The following is a 22,201-nucleotide window of genomic DNA, read 5'->3' as shown; positions in this document are numbered from 1 at the left end:
ATAATGTGAAGGATCTAATGGGTTATAATGGTTTTAATTGTTTTTCTCATTGGAAACCATTATAATTCATTGGACCGTGCATACATTCATTCACAGTTCATCAGCTAGCTAAATAAACCTAACAATAAAACTGGAGACATAATATTCTGTACACCTATTAATATATTTAAATGGACTTACTTTCCTAAAATGTCATGATGTTGGCTTGTGGTTAACAAAGGACAAATTGACAAGTTTTAGGCTCCTGGTTTTTAAGAATAACATTTATTAAGGTTTATCTTTTGAACAAAAGATACATTTTACAAAATACTCTCATATTTTGTTTTTATGAATTGTATAGCTTTCCTTAAGGATTGACGCTGTTTTTACCTTGAAAATCCTTTATGAATCATTACGTATGATTCCAGTATCAGCACATATTGTATCTGAATTCAGCGTAGCCATGTAGACTTTCATGGCTTAAGCTTTTATCACTGATTTTACATTTTGTAGCTGCCAGCTGATGATTATTCACTCAATTAGTGAAAGAGGTTGCAGAGAGCCTTAATGAAGCTGAGGAAAAGTTTAGAGGTTTTAACTTTCAGAAACCTGTTTCACAAGGCATTAAAACATCACAGAGGCACAAGAAGCAGAAACATCCAAATATGCAACAACAGAGAAGAGTGACTATAAAACAACAGTCTGACAGCGACTAGTTCATACGTACATTCAGTTTAAGGCAAATGTTTACGTTACATAGAAGAAACTTAATTGTAAAGAGGATTCTGGATAGTGCAGAAATAGGCAGTAATTCAATATTTTTTATGACATTTATCTTCTTAATAGGTTGATCAGGTTAACTTATAAGACATAAATCAGGGGAATCATATATCCAGTTTTGTAATTACTTATATAACCATGGAATTGAAAGAACTGTACAATGTGTGAGCAGTGTAGTTATATATTGGTATTAAAATGAATAACTTGTTGTCCAGTGGCGATTCCTTTTATAGTAAAACACACACGACATGACAGAACACAACACGCAGCACTGGCTTGAACCTTTAAAGTATACAGTGAAGTGATTTTCAACAGTGTGCCAGTGAAGTTCAAGAGTGTGCCAGTTTTCATTCCAAAAAACAAAACACACTGTAGCTGCTAATTTTACTGCTCAGCATGAGTAGAATTTAAATTTAATAATATGATATGAGTTATGTAATTTGATGCTATAATACCAATGGATAATATGAAACTCATTAATACTAGTTCATTTTAATTGTCATGTGAATCAGCAGAGTAATGAGTCATTTGTGCTTCACTTGGCTATAGCGTCATAAAAAAAAGTCCGGAATATCACATGTTCAACAGGGTACATTACAGCATTGGTAATAAATGGAATAATATTTCAATATATTGTATCTTACTTCAGCTCATCAAAATTATCATTCTTTAATTTGACCAGTGAGGCAAACAAGGAAATCTTGAAGATGATCTTTCTGAAGTTGTTTGCACTGCCTCCCATGGGAAATACCTATGAAATTGGCAATATCTGTCATGAAATTGGTGGGATCTGTCTTGAAATGTGCGTGTCAAACATAAATCTGATTTCAGAATCATTCTCCATTGGAAAAGTTTGCCTCCTTTCTGTCTGAAGGAGTGCAGCCAGTAAAACAGTCTGTCAGAGAGTTTGGAATGAAAACGTACAGACTCAGGCTTCAATGGTGCGTGACCACTGGTATTGTGTGAACTGCACAGCCCATTAGAGACGATGACTGATGCACAGAAGCAATCCGCTGTGAATGTTCTGGTAGCAGAAGTCCTATAGGAAGAGGGTGAAAGCATGTCAGGACACCACTAGAAGGGCGTGTCCATCTGGCTGCCCTTTGCAGCGGGTGACACCACGCCATAGCTCCGCTCCTGCCACCGCATCCAATGCATGTGGACCTCTTTCTGAACCTGTCAAACATACACATATAAAAAATGCCTTGTTTGGCTGTTTGCAACCTAGTAAGATGGTGCTGTTGCAACTCAGGCCACATATATGTTTAAATCATTATGGAATTATAGTTTATAATAAAAAATGATCTCATTTATAGTATATAATAATATACTTAAAAACTAATTGTTGGTCATTTTGAGAAATATGCTTATTTGCTTTCTTGTGAAGAGTTCGATGAGAAAATTGATACCACTCTTGTGTTGACTATGAGGCTACAGCAAGCTTCTGGTTAGCTTAGCACAATGGCTGGGGGAAACAGCTACCCTGGCTCTATCCAACTGTAACAAAATGTGCCTATTACCACCTCTAAACATTAAGTTATATCTCATTTAACTTGCAAAGAAATTAATTTAAGTGTTACATTTCACGACAAGTCAATTTATTGGATATTAAGTCATCTAAGGTATTGATTTGGTGTATTATTGGGGTATCAATTACATTTTTGAAGCATTCAAAATCATTTCCCTTGGCATGGAACAATATTCATTGATAAACCACAGCCTTAATTTTTAATCTGTATCTAAAAGGATATAGATAGGATAAGAGATATATTAGAGTATTACCCATGTGGCCGTAAAGCACCAAACAGATGAACATGGTTATTGTTTACTGAGTAATATATTATTATTAAACACAGACTGGTGTTGCCCTCAGACTCTTTGGGGTTGGCCTCACATTAGTCTTGGTGGTTACATAAGTGCTCGGGGTCCTTCCATTATGCAATGAGGGGAAGAGAAGTGGCAAATTATTGTCCATTTTAAGCCCTGACAACTCTAAACCGCTCACTCCTCGCTGCCATATGATCCAGGTACACAAGTTTATTATGCAACAGCAGAGAGCTGTAAATCATCATGTGTGATTTGTTGAATATGTTATAGTAAATGCTTGAGAGTGGTGTGGCTTCTACTGACCTCTTCATTGAGAAAGCAATAGAGAACTGCAACAAGAAGCCCCTGTAGGAGAGATGGTTTTAATCATTAACATTTAAGACTAGTCTGCATCATTAAAAGGTTGCTCATGTGAAGAGAGCTTAAATGTCAGACACAAATGAGAGTTGATAGGCTGAAGAATGAGAATTAAATTAGGTCTATCTATTATGTTTTGCTCACACAGCCAGTAAGCAAGTGTGGAATATAATTTTATATCTCCACAATATATTGCTGTAAGTCATGTACACTGTCCTTCCTTTTATCTTTACAAACATGTCAAATAAAATTGCTTTTATAAACAAAGCCTGTCTTACAACTATTTAGGCACTTTTGTTACTATTTTGTTCGTAGTTCACACTTCTGTGCCATATCAATTTGAATTCTCAATAAGAAGGGGGGCAGGAACAAAATCAGATTTGGGGAACTGGCGAGCAAACCATTTTGTGTCCCATGTGACTTGAAGGGCAGGAAGCCATTTGACTTTTCTGTGGTTGTCTTCCGTAGATGCAAACACTGTGCCAAACTTTGCTCACATTCTCAGCAACACAGCACAGCACAGGCTAAGGCCCCTTTTCACTAATAAAGAATTATTTGTTTAGCTTTTTCAAGCATATAATAGGGTTTTAATACCTTATAGGAATTTGGTCGATTTGTTTATTCAGTCCGCCTCTTGTCCAGATTTGGTCCAGCAAACTTATGACAGACTTATTATCAGTCTCATCAGCCATTTTGTTTAGCAAAACTTATCCCTAAACTACTAGTTACAGCTTCACAGAGCTGCTAGCATGGCTGTAGACTCTCAGTCTTGTTTATGTAAGTTGTCAGCGGGTAAGAATAGAGAATTTGAATTGTCACTACCTTGAACAGGTTATTCAACACATTTGTAAATTAGCACTAATAAGCACAACTTTTATTACTGCATGTAATGTGTATAAAAGTGGATAAAGCAAAGTGAATCCAATAATCTAAACAAATTTCAGTTTTAGACTAGTAATGTAAAGAATTAACCAAGATATTGCCTGTCAGTCAGGGTTAACTGCAACATACACTGCAAAAGAGATTACATTCTGGATATGATATGGATTGGTGTGTGTGTGTGTGTTCAGGGTATTTGAACATGTACAATATATATTGCTGTCAAAATATTGACTGTTTTTACATGTGTGCGTACCTGGAAGGATCCCATGCAGAGCTCGATACAGAGGCGCAGGTTAACATTGAAGTAGTCGGGCAGAAAATTGAAGAACATGTAGTGAGTACCAAACAAAGGGATGAGGAGGAGGGTGGACTTAGTCAGGCGTCTGTTGAACCGAAAGAAAGAAACAAGATGCAGGAGGTGAAGAGCTACCACAGGGAGTCATTTAGTGCATGTCTCATCTGTATGCTGCTCCAGACAGCATCATGAAGTCACGCTAATCATCAGTTGTCAATCAAGAGGATAGTGTGTGTGTGTGTGTGTCACTTTTGTTTATGAGCAGAAAAGGTAGTGGCAGGTGCATGATTCAAAGTGAGGATATAAGAATCTGAGATTTTTACGAGTATGGGAACATATTAATCTAGCTGGTGCAATTAAGTCAAGCATCACTTAACTTACCTTTGGTATGTCTTTTATAAGATCCAAATATGCATGGTGTCCCTGAACACTTTCAGCCAATTAGTGAGCCTGTTTCAATTAGAAATTCTGATAAGCCCCTTGGATAGTGGGAAGGTAGACGTGGCCAGACTGACTAGTTTGTGACTGTATGAATTATACATTGCCACTGACGTGTGTCAACACAACTGTGATTTCCAAAAAACTTGCATCTTCTACATCAAAGTGTCTTGACAGGATGAAAAAGTATCAAAGAGAGTGGGAAAGTATTTGAAAATGTGAACAAGATGAAAGTTACGTTTGATAAAAGCAAATACTGTCACTGTTTCTGTCTCTATACAACTGTGTCTGCAACTGAAGGATTACCTGTACTGAGAGGAGTTATTAAACTGGATCAGCCGAGGATTGAGCTTCTGTATGAGAATTCTGATGATGTTCATGAAGAGCATAAAATTGACCTGTTGATAGAAAAAGAAAGAATGCAAAAATTAAGAAACATGTTCAGCTTTAATGGGATAAAGCCTTGACGGGTACTGTACCAAATGTCACTTACAACAACGTGATTACTGAATGTCCTGGCAACAATATGGGCAGCCATGTGTGTAATTGACTAGGACTGGTGTGAGGGCAGTTTTTAGCACTCTCTTCTAAGGTGCACAAAAGAAGTTTTTAAAAATAATTTCTCAGACATCATCTCTAAAAGCAAAGTAAACAAATCATCTACATGAGAATCTGTAATCTGCTAGGTGCATAATAAGCAATCTTTTTGTTTGTTTCAGCACAATGGAGCATTTACCGCTATAGACACAACAATTGGTCCCTTGATGATCCACCAATAGGGCGAGTCCTCGTTGATGTCCCAACATCTATATAGGAAGACATTTTGAAATGTGAGTCTGCAGAAGTTTTAAGCTTTGATGTGCAAAGAATTGAACTGACTCTAGAATAAAACTCATAACAAACAACAAATATTGGTGAATTAATAGTATTTGTTTAACAGGTTAATTAAATAAAAAATCTACACTCACCTTCCCTCTTAAGGGAATATTTCTTTATCAAAAACCTAAACTTTTAATCATAAAATCCTTTTAGAAAAATGCTATACGGTGGCTCTGACTGCTGCAGCCCTTTGATTACAACGTTAGCCATTAAGTCTGTTGTAGTATGCTGTACAGTAAGTAACTGCACATGTGGAGATAGAAGTGGGAGTATACACACTCTGTGTCCTCAAAGTACACCCTGGATACAATCCACAGGATGATGAAGAGCACAGGCACACCTGTGGAAAGGCAGAAAATCAAAACTGATGTCAGTGAGACACAATCAATACACACTGAGCTGGTTGTATCATAATTAGTCAGTAACCAGTGTGTGAACACTTTTCTGATATCTGAATTGATCTATTCTGCAAGAGCTCATAGTGAATGAAGGCTTTCTGAATTACACATCAATATTCAGTGGCAGTGACCCCATTCATTTAATCATACAAGTTCTTAAGAAATCAACTTGAACATTTTTTGAAAAAACATTCAACCCACAAACATAATCTGATACATTAGTAGTGACTGCCGCAGGGATGTAAACTTTAATTCAGTTTGTTTGGTAATTACAGTTGATGCCACTGAGCCAGGAGAGTTTCTGGCTCTATCACAATAATAAGTTGGGGATGTTGGCCGATGGCAGTGTGTCTGCTTCTGGTGGTCCCTAAAGACAGTGGTGAATCTTCTTTGAAATACAGAGCTGTAATAAATATCTAACGGTTCAGCTCAACAGGGTTGAAATCAGTAATTTTGAGGATATTAAGATTTCTGTGTTTCACTGTTTAGAAACCCAAAATACACCTACTCACATATTGATGAGAGTGGTATTTGTGATATATTTTGGCACTGTGTTTGGATTTAAAAAAAAAAAAAAGTAAATTATTCAGTGAGTGACCCTATGGAGACAAAGTCTTAAATTTTAAACTGAATCTTCTGATCCGACTTTCATAATAAAGGGGGATGATGGCCCAACACAAAGCAGCATTACTATGGGGAACCGCATATGGCATATTAACAAAATCATGTATTTTGGTGTCCTACACTCATTTGTAGATTGAAAAATAAGAAGAAACCTGTGATGTGAATTGAAAAAGCTTTCCAAAGAAAGAGTTAGGTTTCAAACCACCTTTAAGTTAGATGGAAACTACAAATCACACTGTGCAAGCATTTGTGCACTTCAAGACAAAATAACACTCTCTGAAGCATCAAATTATAGGGATAGTGATAAAACACATCTATTTTATTCTAAGAGTCTTTCACAGGGCTAGGCAGATATATAGCTAAAGCTACCGAGCAAGTCGTACAAGAACGGCAGAGAAAGTGTAACCAAAATTTCCACTTCCACACATACATACTTGCACTGCTAAACAAAGCAAGAAAAGAAAGACAGACCCTTCACCATAATCATCATAATAATCACACAGTCAGGAGTGGCCAACAATCAGTAAGTTTTATTTTTAAACCACGAAAGAGTCCAAAAATACTAAAATGTCAAAACTACTCAAAAGTAACCAAAATAACAATAACTGATGGTCCAGCAAAAATTAAAAAAAGCCTAACCTGAAGGGGGTTTATCCAACGTTTACCTACCCTGGCTTTCATTACTTTTTCTCTTCCTCTCATTTATAAGTGTAACTCACCTTCAGCCAGCAGAGATGAAACTCAGGTATATGTAAAAGTCCCCTCATTTTATAATCCTTGCATCTATCACCTACTAATGTGTAAGAGGCGCAGGACTTTACTTCTCAGTCTGGAGCAAGTATCATATAGGATACTGTATATTGAATTGTATTGGAACCAAACTGCGGCTCAGCATAACAAATGTCAGGCAAACTGCACGTCAAGGTTTCTCACCCCATCCCAGCAGGCTGAAGCCCCAGAGGCATCGACGGCTGTGATAGAAAGACGAAAGCAGCAGGGAATTGAGGTAGAGCGCCTCCACCAGTAGCCAGAAAAAATTGGCCATTACACAATAGTGACAGAAGACCACAGAGGCCTTACAGGCAAACTGTGCAGGGGGAACAGGGAGGAAAAGAAGGACATAGAGTGAATCGTAAGGAGGGGTTATGAAAGAAGAGGTGCACAGACACATATGTGATTAGAGCGATGCATAAATATGAGAACCGGAAAATCTGCCCATAGGAATTTCATAATACAATAATGAACCTCTTGTCCTCAATGTCATTATCTTACTGTTGAAAGGGTGCAGTGGTTGGTGTCATCACTTGAGAAGAGAATAGCATCCTTTATGAAAACCCCCACAGCTTTCAGAATAAATGTGATGAAGAGCTGGATGTGAATGAAGTTCCTAGCACAACGCAGCCTCCTGTTGAGGTAACATACAGTACATGTGATAAATATACCACAGTGTTGCTTATGCAACACAAATATCAGATATAATGTCAAATATAAGTTAAGTTTTACAACACATTGTTACAGTACATTGTTACACCTTATCTAATAGCTGTAATGGCTTGGTTTACATAGTTTATGACCTCTTCTTAGCAACAAAAATAAAATCATTACAAATGTACAGTTATGGGAAAACGAAAATATATAAGAATTTAAAAAAATAGATGGAAATAATGGTACTGTAATATCATTTCTAGGTGACCATCATTTCATAATAAACAGACTAGATTTATGAAACCGCACACCAACTGAGCAGAGAAAAAAAGAAACCATTAATTAAGAGGTTTTGTGTTTCCACACGGTCCTATTTTTCTTCATCCAGTGAACCAAAGAGCTGGGTGGGCGGGGGTGAGGAACCCCTTGACATTGTGTCAATCAGTTGCTAAGTGGACTATAGGACCAGTTATCTCCACTCCATGTGGACCTAACCAGCCCTCTCATATGGGATTATGAGAGGGAAAATTATGTTATTCATCAACACCTTGTCAGCTGATTTTATGGCTGTTTTGTTTGCATTTTATTTTGGGTGTCAGTGATGCTGTTATACGGACTCATTGTAAAGAGTTTGTATAACAAATCACTCCTCTTCCTTAAAGTAACATCTAACATTTTGGGAAACATGCTTATTTCAGTTATTGATTAGATTTGCCTGCTAGCTAGTGGCCACACACAACCTTAACTTAACTCTGTACATATTTAAATAGCAAGATATAATATGTTTATTAGTAAAAAAATAAATAAAAAATAGAGGTGTGGGCCGGCAGGCTTTTTGAACTTTGGACTAGCCGTTTCCTCCTGCTGTCAGTCTTTATGCTAAGCTAAGCTAATCACCTGTTGGCTCTTGCTTCATATTTAGCCTACAGAAATTGAAGTGGTATCAGTCTTCTCTTCTAAGTCTTGACAAGAAAGTTATAAATATTTCCCAAAATGTCAAACTATTCCTAAATAAACTGCATTAGGGCATAATTTGTGTGTCAAGTCAAAACATGTATGTATGAGTATCACATTTCAAACAGCACAGGACCTAGACAAAGGTCCAAAACTGGTGAGAGTCTGCCAATATTAAAGGCTTTTTACAACACTAAGAGTGCCTTGGAATCATGTTTTTTGTTTACACTGGACAACCAGAACTTATTGTAATATGATCTGTTCCTACCTAAAGAGCAACAGGATCAACACAGCAACAGCCAGCACCGCTAGAGAGCTGCTGTAGCCGATGGTGTATATCAGCTTCACTGTGGCAAAGTATGACTGCTCTGTCTGAAAGCAAGATGAAAAAAAAGATTTTTTGTAAGCTTTTCAAAAGGCTGTCAGACCTCAAAATGAATGTAATGTCTCCAAATTGCTAAATTGCAGACAAGCTTGAGACTCAACTGCATTGAGGAGATGACTGTGGTATAACTGCAAGAAAGCCTTTTCTATATTTTGAGGCTGACTGGACTAAGCAGACAGAATCGACCTAAAAAAGTACATGAAAAATCTATTTAATTACAGTAACATCTGACTTTGTAATTAGTGACTTTCCACCCTTTCTATTGGAAGACTTAAAGGGTTCTTTTATAACTCAAGACAAAAGATGTTCTGTAAAGAACCAAAAGTAGTTTCTACATAGTTATCCTCCAAAAACACTATTCAGTACGATTAGGCACTATTCTCTCTTTGTGAAACAAGATAATGTCAGCTATTACCTGATAGGTGAGGTGTGATTCATTTCCTGCCTGGTAAAAGTATCAGTAGCACCTGGTGACATTATTTTCTACTCTCCTGCTACTACTACTACTACTACTACTGTAATAAAATAATAATAATAATAATATATATATATATATAATAATAAAATCTCTAATCAAAAGTAGGTATATGGACAGCAGTTTCACTTCATTACAGTATGACACACACTGCACAAAAAGAAATTTATATCGTAGTATACGTGGGTAGGGGACAACCTGTTGCTTCCCCTCCTGTTTCAAATTCTCTTCCTCTGGAGTTCCCCATTCCCCAGTCTGACTTCTTTATCTGCCTCGCCATAGTAACTCACCTCAGGAATGTCATCATCCACACTACAGGCAATGTCGTACGGTGGAAATAGTCTGGACCAACCTCTGCTGGTGCAGTTACGGCTCACTGAACCTGAGGTGAAAGGCCAAGAGATCAAAAAGTCAACTATGATACGATAGTTTTCAGATTAGATCCACTAACGTGTCAAAAGACAGAGATATTCACATAAATGTTTGGTGTTTTATGATGGTGGCGTGGCTCTTGGGATGGCAATCCACATTCTGTCCACCAGTGTGGTGAATGAAACATGTCAAACAATAAATATTATCTATTGTCATAATATTTGGTACAGATATCTATGGTTCCCAGAGAATGTATTCTAATGACTCTGGTGATTCCTTAACTTTTCTTTCAGCGCCACCAGCAGGTCAAAGTTTTCACTTTTCCTGTTAAATACACATCTGAAAAACATCTACTGGACATGGTCATGTTCCACTCAGGATTAATTGTAATAATTTTGGCAATTTTTTAACTTTTTCTGCAAAACTAACACTAAACTAACACACTAAACTAAGATGGTCAACGTGATTTACATTATACCTGCTGAACAGCATTATGTTAGCATTGTCATTGGAACAAAAGCCTGTTTGACCGACAGCCCGTTATTCCGAAAACAAAAAAGCCCATTGCTGCAAAGACACGTTCTTCCAAAAATACATACTCTACTCTACCTTTTTTGTCCTTAATATCTGACTGTATTTGGACGTGTAGAAAATTATTGAAAGTCAGGTATAATAATAAACATGTGATTAACATTGTGAAACAACAACAGTGTTGGGCTTAAGAATCAAAACTACTTGGTTAGGTTTAGCTAAGTTAGATACATCATAAGTTGGTGATACCAGATTGTGGCCTTCAGAGCAATATGCGTTTGTTTTTTGGCTTTTGGACAAATGGGCTTTTGGTCTAATGGAACATATTTCCGACTATTGGGATTTTGAAATAATGGGCAGATGGCATGGCAACATTGTAAGAAACAAGCATGAGAAATTATGAATTTCAGACATTGTAAATAAAAACATCCGAGTCTGAGAACTGGGAATGTTGGACTGAAAGCTCTTATATATCTGGCTAGGAGTTTATGAAAGTGCCTAAAAACCAAACAAAAGTAGATTAAACCCAAATTTATTGTAATACTTTATTGTAATACTAATTTACTGTAATACTAGTCTACTGTAATACTACTGTAATACTACGTGACTGTAGACTCTTATTCTTGTTTAGACACTGTTATTTATCCTCACAAACACATAAGGCCAAGGTACTTGTTCGCTCATTTTGTAAAACATTTATATGGGTTTCACAACCTGCAAACATGCCCAAATTTACTTGTTACAAAAAAACTCATTTGATTGCATTCTCCTGTGACAATCTAGCAAGCCTGAGCACTGAGGGGCTGGCTGGAGTCCAATTCACAAAACATAAAAAATAAGTAAATAAATGAACGACTAAATAAATAAATAAACTTTACTTTATGAAATTATCAGGATGAAAAACACCCTTTACTTTTCATCAGAACAATAATTTATAATTTAATTTATAATTTTGACCCACTGGTGAACATCATTATCTTAAAATAAAACACCCTACTCACCACCTCTTTAACAGTGTGATCTTTTAGTCACCTGTGTTGTTTCTGAAGAGGGAGAAGACCGCAGGACAAGGTCTGTGGACTGTTTCCCCCATGACGGCGTGAGGCCAGCAGACAACTGCATCCCAGAATGGCTGACAAACTTTTAGGAGGAGAAAGAGGGTTAAAAATAAAGGTAAGTGTCTCTCAAGGTAGTTATTCAGAAGATTCCCATTCCATGAACACATATTTATATGCACGGTCATACATCGACGGCTGTAATGCACACAGTTTAAATATATACTCATGGAGGTACAGTTGAGGTAAATGGGGTGTATCATGCACAGTAGCCACAACAACATTCTTCAAAGCCATAACACGCCTCTGTTTAAATTGTATTAAGACAAGAATGAGGAAGTACTGTAAATCCCCAACCAAGACCTTTATCTTGAGCTAGATTACACACATAAATCCTTATGTAACTATCCTTAACGGTCTCCTCTACAGATGCATCACAGTGATAGATCACCCTGTGCGTTTTTATTCTGCAGTTGGGACGCCATCAAGAATCTGCCCTGACAACTGATGATTCTCTGTGAGGCATTTATTCCAGCTTAGACTCTTATTCTTAATGTGAACTTGTGGCATATTTCATATTGTAACTACAACCACGTTCGAATTTATATGAGTTACTGCCGCAGGGTGATTTTAAAATGGAAAACACACCTTCTGAGCTTCTGTTGCCTTGCTCTTTAATGTACTGAAGGCAGTTACGCTTCTCTTTCTCCAGCTGAAATATGAACTCACATTCAGGGTGCAGGCTCGACAAAGCCTAGAGGTAGGGAAGAAGTAAGGAATAAAAGGAGAAGAGAAGGAGGAAATGCTCTATTAGATATATACAGACATTCAAGCAAAGGACAAAGTGACCACTCAGTCTGTAATTGTATGAAAAAGGCATTTCATGTGTCTGAAAAAAATGCATGGCAGTATTTAAAGGGCAGTGACTCATTTTGCCTTTATGCCCTACCTTTTGCAGGAAATGCTTTCCCACTAAAACACTTGGCTAACCTTTTGGAAAAAAACGCACCTATGGCGTTAAGCAAAATTATCTTTCACTATAGCACACATAGGGGACACTAGGAAAATTTATTAAATGAGTTTGTCCCTAAGGACAGAGATGATTGTCTTGGCCTCTGACAACTCTGCACTCCATCCATTTAGTGCGGCTCAGAGATTCTTCTGTTTGTCTGCCCCTGCACATCCCTCTGTTTCCTGATGTCAAATAAAAAGAGAATAAGTGGATTTGCATTTGACTGACATTTATCTCAGTCTAAAACAAATAAGAACATCTTGTTTCTGGGAAAGAAAAGGACTGATGTAAGGTGGATGTTGGAGGGTAACGTAGGAAGTGGATGGAGGAAGTATACACCGAAAGAGGATAGGATTGTCAAGACTCTGTGGTAATTATTACTTTTAGCTGTATTTCAGAACTGTTGGATCGAACAATTAATTTAACATTTTAGTTAACTGAACTTAAGAAAACACGTTTAATAAGCTTACGATATTAAGTTGAACCAACAACTGTTGGGTCACACTAATGAACATTACAAACAAATTTGATTTCCTTTTACATTTTCTCAGCTTGAAGAGTCAGCTCTTCGATTTATACAACAAGCTTACAACTACTCTTCGGTCTGTACCAGTGAGTAGTTGCTGTATAAAAGAGGTTATAAAGGTATATAAGGTCATATAATACAGCTTCAGCGTAAATGCATAAACATTCCTGTGCTGCACCAGGACAGAATGTAATTTGCTTTTGAACACTGACATTTATGCGGCAGATGTTGCTGGCAATAAGAGCATTAGAGAAAGAAGGAGGAATTTTAAGGAAGCATTTCTTACTAAGGGTTTAATCCACAGTATGGATATGACTATATAATGCTTGTGTCTGGCAGAATGTCCATTGTTGGTGAGGGGTTTCCAGATAGAAGGAATTCCAAAAAAAGGGGGCAAAGACGGGCCAGAACTGCATTTAAAACAACCACTACTGTTCCGTAGTCTGGTGTTAGACTCTTAGTGAGCATCACACAGCCCATTTCATTAGATCCCATTGTGCTTTGTATTTGAAGGGGTTGGTGAAGCCATGATTAGTACAGGAAACCACGTGATGGAGTCTAGACGGTGGTGGTTGTGGCAGTGGTGATGAAGGAATGACGAGAATGCTGAAGATCTGGATGTGATGAGGAGTGCACTTCTGATGAGCTCAACCTGGGCACGGCTATGATGAACTGGAGGTGAAAGGTATGACAGCTGAAAGCAGCAAAGAAGAGAACAGATTTAATGTTTGACAGCAGCAACATGATTGGCTGGAGGAGATTATGGTAAAGTCTGATTGGATTAACTGAAAGAGTAAATGCCCAAAGCTGATTAGAAAGGAGAGTGAGGATTGTGAATGAATGAGGCATAATGAACTTATGCTGAGATTCATGTCTCTAAAATGTCATAGTTTCATTGAGCCCACATAGCAAATCAACATTATGCTGCCAGTAGCCAGCTGGGAATGTCAAAACTGAGGTGAGCACGAATTAACATGAGAGATTATATCTCTGTGTTTACTGAGGAGGTTAATGGTGACAGTATCTAAACTAGTCTGGGTCAAATTCAAGTGTCCTTTATTTCGATTTCATGCTGCTGGTGAACTTAAGTGGTCCTGAATGTAAAGGTCAGAGCAGCAGGCTGGGTCATTTCTTGCTAGCTTTGACAACATACAACAGTGTGTGGTCCATGTCTTGCATGCTACTGAAGTACATATCTAACTTTCCTTTTACACATTTTGATCCATGCTGATTACTGTAGCCCCCAGTTTATTGTTAGACTTCAATGATGCTGTTATTGAAACATTGCACATTCTGGAGCAGAATTTGCTGCAAAAGAAAAAAAATATCTTTAAAAAAATGTATTATATATATTATACAAGCTTTTACATTTTATTGCATGGGCTTGGAAGACAGCATTGTCTAGTTATAGTGCCTATAGTGAAAGGCACAATGTGATATCAGCAGAGATGAGAGAAGTGTGTGTCAAAAAGAAGAGATGAGCATATGCAGACAAAAGCAAGACCAAAGGAGAAAAAAGGAGGTACTTATAGGCAGCCATGTAATCATGACGCACCTCCATTTCCAAAATTACTCAAAATATTGACAATGTTTTGCATTTTGTTTTCCCAATGCTACGTCATTTTGAGGCTGCTGTTTGAGTCTCTCCTCTCGTTTTTGAAAATGCATATTCAAGACAACACAGACAACATATCGCGGACACAGCCTTAAAAAAGTTATCTCTGTTATTGATAGGCATATTGCACAGACTTTTGTCTTCATTCGGCTTAGTTCCAACTCATTTTAAAAGACTTAAGGGGAGACAAGTGCAACTCATAATGAAAAAAAGCTTCAGAAGCAAAATTCCTCTGGGACCACAAACACTCCCTCTGGAGAACTGTGGTTTCCCCCACTCACTACTTTTTTGAATGTCATCCAATGAGAGGCACTGGTTGGGTGTTATAAACATTTCCATTAAAAAGATCTATCATTTCTCTGACGGGGCACACAGCAACATCTGCACCCGTACAAGTACAAACCCACCTGGAGCCATTTCTGAAATTACATGAGTCAGTATGCCTTGCATAGATATAGCTTTTTATTTTCATAATGTTGGGCACTGATTCGAGCTGAGTGAGGGTATGTTGTTGGATAAACACTGTAATTCAACACTGGTGACAAACTCAGGGTTGACTCTCAAGCAGTGTTGTAGCTAAGACCATCTTTGTTGAGTCCAAGACCAGACTTAGTCAAGACAGAGCCCAAAGCACAAGTTCAGACTGAGGCAAGACCAAGCCAGGAGAAAAATAATGCTTTTGCTATTGAGTTTGGCCAGCCAGGCACACAATTGCAAGTGACATTGATTGGCCAATGTCAAAGCCTGTTCTAGATGGATTCTGAATTAAACCAATACCTAATTTAAGTGCAGTCAGCCAATGGTTTTGTTTTTAAGGAGGAAGTTACATTAGAAAAAAAATAGAATATTTGGTGAGACCAATGGCCAAGTCCAAGTGCAAATACCAACAAGTCTGAGACAATAGAGAAAATGTCTCAAGTCTGAGACCGGACTCGAGAACAGCACTACTTTCAAGGTTGTAGCACCATATGTGAGAGGTTAAAATCACACTGGAAACTGAGAATAACATAATGCGTGTAATGGCAATTGGCAAAATGTACAGATTTTAATTTAAGTAAAAGAAGATGATAGTGGATCCATGAATTTTCCTATGAAAACAGGGATTTATTCATTTCTTCATCACAGTGATAAATATTATATATATTATAAATGTCAGTTGTAGATAACATATCTAATCTTCTTATTCAATCAAGCTATTTGAACAGGTGCTTTGTACAAGAAAACCGTCTGCCTTTAAGATTCTCATCAAAAAAAGGATTTAAACCCAAAAGGCTGCATATCCATCAGAACTTCATCAGGATATATTTGAAAATAGATGAAATAGGTGAAATTGGTTCGGACCAAAACTTTTCATTTCTATTTCTCGCAATCACTCGGCTCTTTCCCCTCAATGTGTGTCTTAACTGTCAACTTGTTCGCCATCTCACATACACACACGCACAAATAATGGGATTCTCAGAAAAAAGCTGTCGCTTGCGTTAGTCCAGAATAACAAACCACTTTAGTGACTGTGTCAAAAAAACACCTACATAATAAACACTACACAGAAAACTAGCTGGAATTGAACACAATCCTCCTGACAGTTGTTGGACAGAAATGTTCAGAAAATGTTCCTCCCCATTGTCTTGTAGAGACAAATATGCAAGCTCTCAACACAATCTGTCCCTACATCAATGAGGAATGGACGTGATGGAAGCAACCTAAGCAAATTGCTGCCAGTCCTCTTTGTTCCTAATGCAATGCTAATAATCTAATGAGAGGTGTTATTGAGCAATTTACGCAGCAATTACTGCCTGTTCAAAGGCAGGCGAAGCCAAGGATGCATTTACCTTGCCTCCTGCGAATATTCCAACAATCAGAGTTTGCGTTAAGTGTGCTTCAAGGAGGGACACGTATAATGCAGATATAGTGGTATATTGCTCTTTGCTAAACTGATTATATTGTTATAATGGGAGGAACACTGCCAGAGTTAGGGCATTTATATTCAAAGTAGACAGACGCACTTACATGTTACCATAATGTACACTACACAAATGCAGCTAAATGGCAAACTGTATGTCAGATGGGGGTCATGTACCTCACATGGCTTCCCTGTTTATGCAGAGGGATGCTGTGAAGACATTTCGTTCTACATATGGTGCGCAGTTCAGAGGAAACGAACAAAGCTTTGAATGGCAGCGGGTGAGGAATAAAGCCAGAGTCAAGACTTATGAGCATCGAGGGTGCATGACATGCTCATGCATTTCAGCTGCATGATGAGATAGAGGGAGACGCTATTTAGCATTTAAGAGACGGAAACAGAGGTAGAACTATAGATGGAGGAGCTGCATGAGATAAGTCTGGATAATATGAGCCATGAACTAAATGCATAGCCAAAGGCCCCTGCACACTACCAGGTTAACATGCAGTCTGCTGGAAAAATGTTCTCTGAGAAGTGAAGCCCATTATCCACTAACTACCCAAAAAGGGGCCATTGGATTGGGCTCACTTTGCACATGTTGCCTTCTATTTTCAACCCCGAATGAGATGCACTTTTACGCTTCTGCAGCAGTACTGTGGCACAGTATAAAAATAAAAAAACACGTTCAGTCAATCAGAAGGAGTACAAACACAGCATGTCTCTGAAATCGAAGGAACTGTTTGACATTTTGGCAAATATGCTTGTTACTGGAGGTGCAACATTCAATCAATCAGTTGTCGACTATTTAATTAATTGGCAACTATTTTGATATTTAATTAATTAATTAAAAAAATTCAAAATTACTGTAAAGGAAACTGAACTGAATATTGAGGTGTGGACAAAACAAGACATTCAAGCATGTCACCAATTAGCTTTCTTGCTGAGAGTTAGATGAGAAGATAGATAGCACTCTCACATTTGTTTGCTGGATTTGAAGCTGGAGCTAGCTGGTTAGCTTAGCATTTAGCAAAAAAACTGGAAAAGGGGAAAAAGTTAGCCTGGTTCTGTCCAAAGCTAATGAAAGCTTCCTACCAGTATGGCTAAAGCCCACTATGTTATCTAGTTTGTTAAATCCATAAAAATAACAAGTGTAAAAAGGACAATTTAAGGTTTTACGGCCAGATATTAAGCTAGCTGTTGCCTTCTGTTTCCAGTTTTTATGCAAGGCTAAATAACCAGCTGCTGGGTGCAACATTAGCCTCTTATCATGGAGGCATGTGTGGTATTTATCTTCTCATCAATCTCTTGGCAAAAAAGTCAATAACCATATTTCTCTTTTAACTGACAAATACATGAAACAGTCCATCTGCTGGCTGCATGTGGGGTGAATCAGGTTCATAAGAGCCATATTTGGACTTTAAACATTTTTTACCGTGCAGCCCCCAAAAAATTGACCAGTTCATTTTTTTTTATCTTTCTTTTCTTTGTTTGTTTGTTTTTGTAGGTGCTGTTTAAAGTGCAAAATTTCAATCATACCTGAACGTTCAAAAGAGACCAGCTACCATCAGTCTTGTTTTTTAGTGACTGTTTTCTTTTGAAATGTGCATGTGTGTGTGTGTGTTTTATGGACCCGGGAGTTCATTATAATTCTCTGCAGTCCTGAGCAGTGAAAGAGAAAAGAATGAAGTGGAATACAGTGATGAGTGTCTGCCCTGTTCCCATTCTCCTGCTTCTCATATTTCTATTGCGTGATGGAAATTAGCGAGGTGGCCATGTAATAATAACCCTATAAAGCTGTTGATTAAAAAAATGTGTGAATGGGCATACATGTGCGTGCAGTTTGTTGCCTGTCTTGCTTCTTCACAGATGATTGACCGAGACAAATTGATGGCATAGACGGTAAATAGAGTGAACAGTAAACAAAACAAAACAAAAAATTCAGTCATTTTCACTTTCTTAATTTCAATAAAGTGAATTCACTGTAACATATTCCAAATTGTGTGTCTTCATGTGTGCGTGGGCTCGTTTCACTATGTCCGTGGGGTCCAAAAAATCAGGACCCTACTATATTTGTGGAGTTTGACAGCTTTTGTGTGTGAGTGATAGTCTAATGGAAATAGTTCCAGTTTTAATGGATTTAAATTTCCTTTGCTCTTCATCTCTCTTCATAAAGCTACTCTAATGTGCATGCATATATATTCCAATATTACATGTTTTATTTTTGAATGTACAAACATACTTGCATCTCACCTGCACTAGATGATAGGGCTACACGATATGATAAAAAAAAAACTCATACTGTGATTATTTTGACAGATATCACAATTGTGATGTAATTAGTGATTATTGGGGATAATTATTTTTCCATCACAATTTTCATTTTCACTGAAACAAATACAAAAATCATGATGATGTGACAATTGTTGAGGTCTGTAGTACCAAAGAGATGATTTCTTAAATTTGTAGGCCAGGGCATCTCTGCAGCACTACAGTACTTAATGCTGTTTGAGCAGACATTTTACTTTTATCAAAACAACTGCAGCTTCTACAATTTGCATATGGCCATATTGCGATTTCAACAATATTTCGATTAATTGTGCAGCCCTATTTAGCTGACTCTTCTATGTAACCTGGACCAGAACTTACAGTCATCCTAATACACAGACAGATCCATCTCCATAATGTAAATTACAGAGTACAAGTAATACTAAAATAATAGCAGGTCACATATAACAATAACACAATAACGTGCAATAGGGCTGCAAATAATTCTTATTTTTGTCTATAAAAATCTATAAAAGTCTGACAGTCTAAAGGCCAAACATATTCAGTTTATTATAATGAAAGACTAATAAAAACAGTAAAAACTCTCATTTGGAAGCAAGAACCAGTAACTTATTGGCCACATATATTCATATATTTACAGCCTATATTTACACCCCATATGCACATACAGTACACACACACGATCCATCACACATACAGTAAATCTCCATTAAAATGATACATGATACACACACGGAACAATGTTAAGAATATTACTTTGGACCAGTGTGAGGAAGCAAACAGCTGCACATCAGGTGCCTGCAGACAGATGCAGGGCGCGTGTACTGTCAGGCACAGGCGCAGATCCGTCACTGTGTCTAACTGAATACCACAAATCATTCATATGTTCAGTAAAATACAGGTCTATGCAGAAGGAAAAGATGACACAGAATATCTGTTTCAGGTGTGGGCATTTTGTTTTGTTCAGTTTTTCTTTTCGACCAGATTCAAATGTGTATAAATAATGTGTTAATTCATCTCTCATAAATACTTCTCACAAACAGTTCTGAAAATGTCCAGTTAAAGAGAGCATCAAGTTTTTCTGCATGGCAAAAACATTCATTCATCTTTTTCCCCCCCACAAAGGTGAAGTTAAAGTAAATCACTCACAGTTGGAGCCAAACACAGAGTGAGAAAAATCCATCTGATGTGGAGACAGGACATGTTGTCGCTATATCCTCCGTTCAGTCCAGCTCTCCTCAAAGAGACTGCAACACACTCCTGCAAGACGGGATGCTGAGGCTGAGCCCCTCTGGGTGGAAATACAACACTTGTCAAGCTTGCAACGGTAAAAACGTACCACTTCCTCTGCATAATTTCAAAATAAAATCCTAACTCACGAACTATCGGTAAGAAATGGTTCTGAAAAACATTTTTTTCCACAGATTTTTATAGCCTCGCAAAGAAGTGCTCCCAATACCGGGATGAAGGATTACAGTCTAATTAACCACGCGCTACACGATTGTGAAGAGACACGTTTCTCTTTTATTTTGAAGGTAAAAGTCAGCTCCTCGCTCGGCCGGTGAGATTTACAGCTGAGGCTGAGCGGGTGTTCACTCCTGCTGTTAGGTCAGATTCATCCCTTTGCTCTTCTGAGCCTGACTGTGTCGCCAAACACACAAACTACATCTGGTCTTAGAGACATCAGGCTAAACGTGCACTTTACACTCTTAAAGGAGTGACAGGTGAAATACAAAAAAAATATTTGGCTTTGATGGAACAACAATGTTTTGTTTACTTTGTTTCTGATCATTTCCAGACATTTTCGTGCATTTCAATACGTCCAATTTTGTGGAAAACAGGTCTTTTCTACTTTTTACATTTTTTTTAATGGTTTAATGTTGGGTTACATTAAAGAAAAGAGAATGAAATGCCAGGACAATTAATTCCATTAGTCAAAAAGGACTCTATCTTATAATAGTCTTATAAACTAGGCTTCAAGTAAATCATCAATCAGTCTTAATCCCAAGGTGATCTTCAAATAGGTTTTTTTCTGTCCAATCAACAGTCCCCCAGAGTTATTAAAAAAGAACAGCAAACCTTCACATTTGAGAAACTGAAATATTTGACATTTGTGCTAGACAAAACATTCATTTTCCATTAATCAACTAATTAATCAGATAATATTTCCAGCTCTAATAAGATCATTAACACAACCGGTTCTGACATCAGCACAATGAGGGGGGGGAATCAACTAATACTCAGTGAGTATAATCCTGGCGGGCCATTTCCACACCTGGTGTCCAATAATGATACACAGTGAACTATTAAACATTCCCTGAGGTAACATACAGACGACGTGATGGTGGTGTCTGCAGCTACAGCTCTGCTGCTAAGGTGTTATTACTTTAAGCATACTGTATCAAAATAGACCTGACGGTGAGATATTTTCCTTCATGGTTAATGGCAGAAGAATTTTTCTGAATCATAAAAACCATTTGCCCTACAGACCCCCTCTACGCCCCCTCTGATGTCAGTTTAGATAGGAGGTTTTGACAGGAAGCACTTCGTCTCACGTCTTCGGTCATGTCAGATTTCTGAAGGAGTGATGCAGAAGCAATGTGTTGATCTTGTTGTTCTGATGTTTCCAAACTGTCAAACATAAAGTCACATAGATTGGTGGATGTCAGAGGCATCATCACCCTCACATTTTTTATTCATGTTTACTGGATGTTTGACAGGTCTATTTCAAGTTACACTGAGAATGATTCATGCAATTTATTTCTTCAAAATTATCCTTTAAAATCAGCAAGTAGAAAAAAAAATCTCTCCCTGTGTGAATTCTTTGACAAACATAATGTAAACTTGACAGACTTAATATTGCTTGTAAGAATTTATAAAATCTACAGCTTTGTAGAGAAAATATGAGGCTTTGCATACAAATTGCACCAATTTACACCCATCAAAAAATATACAAGAGATCTGAATGTGAAACGCAAACAGATCTCTACAAAAGCAGCAGAGATACGCTCTTGCTTCATTAAGTAGTGAATGGTTGTGTCCCAAAGTGACCAAACTCACTTTTTAGTTATTGCTTTGCTATAAAAAAACACAATAAACAGCACACGATATTCAATCCATTTGACCACTGAGAGTGCAGTGCAGAGGATTATCTAACATATGACAAAAAGACTCAAAATGAAATCCAAATTGAAAAATCATTGCAA

The 22,201-nt window shown here is 37.5% G+C and overlaps 1 protein-coding gene across 1 annotated transcript; it reads right to left on the bottom strand.

Annotated features, from left to right (window-relative positions):
* Nucleotides 1-1,634: 1,634 nt before the first annotated feature.
* On the bottom strand, nt 1,635-20,216 carry ghrhrl (growth hormone releasing hormone receptor, like). The gene is made up of 13 exons (XM_035653843.1): nt 20,145-20,216; nt 12,305-12,410; nt 11,634-11,741; nt 9,989-10,080; nt 9,107-9,210; nt 7,732-7,864; nt 7,393-7,546; nt 5,717-5,777; nt 5,295-5,364; nt 4,865-4,956; nt 4,079-4,208; nt 2,890-2,931; nt 1,635-1,935 (listed from the first exon to the last, which is right to left on the bottom strand). Exons 1-13 carry the CDS (start codon nt 20,196-20,198, stop codon nt 1,834-1,836), a joined length of 1,248 nt encoding a protein of 415 aa, XP_035509736.1. The 5' UTR covers nt 20,199-20,216; the 3' UTR covers nt 1,635-1,833.
* Between the last annotated feature and the right edge of the window lie 1,985 nt (nt 20,217-22,201).

The sequence above is a fragment of the Morone saxatilis genome, unplaced genomic scaffold, assembly GCF_004916995.1.
Source record: "Morone saxatilis isolate NCDOM2014 unplaced genomic scaffold, NCSU_SB_2.0 Contig12, whole genome shotgun sequence".
NCBI lineage: Eukaryota > Metazoa > Chordata > Actinopteri > Moronidae > Morone > Morone saxatilis.
Note: the sequence above shows the minus strand (reverse complement) of the source record. Positions and strands in the feature narration are given on the sequence as shown.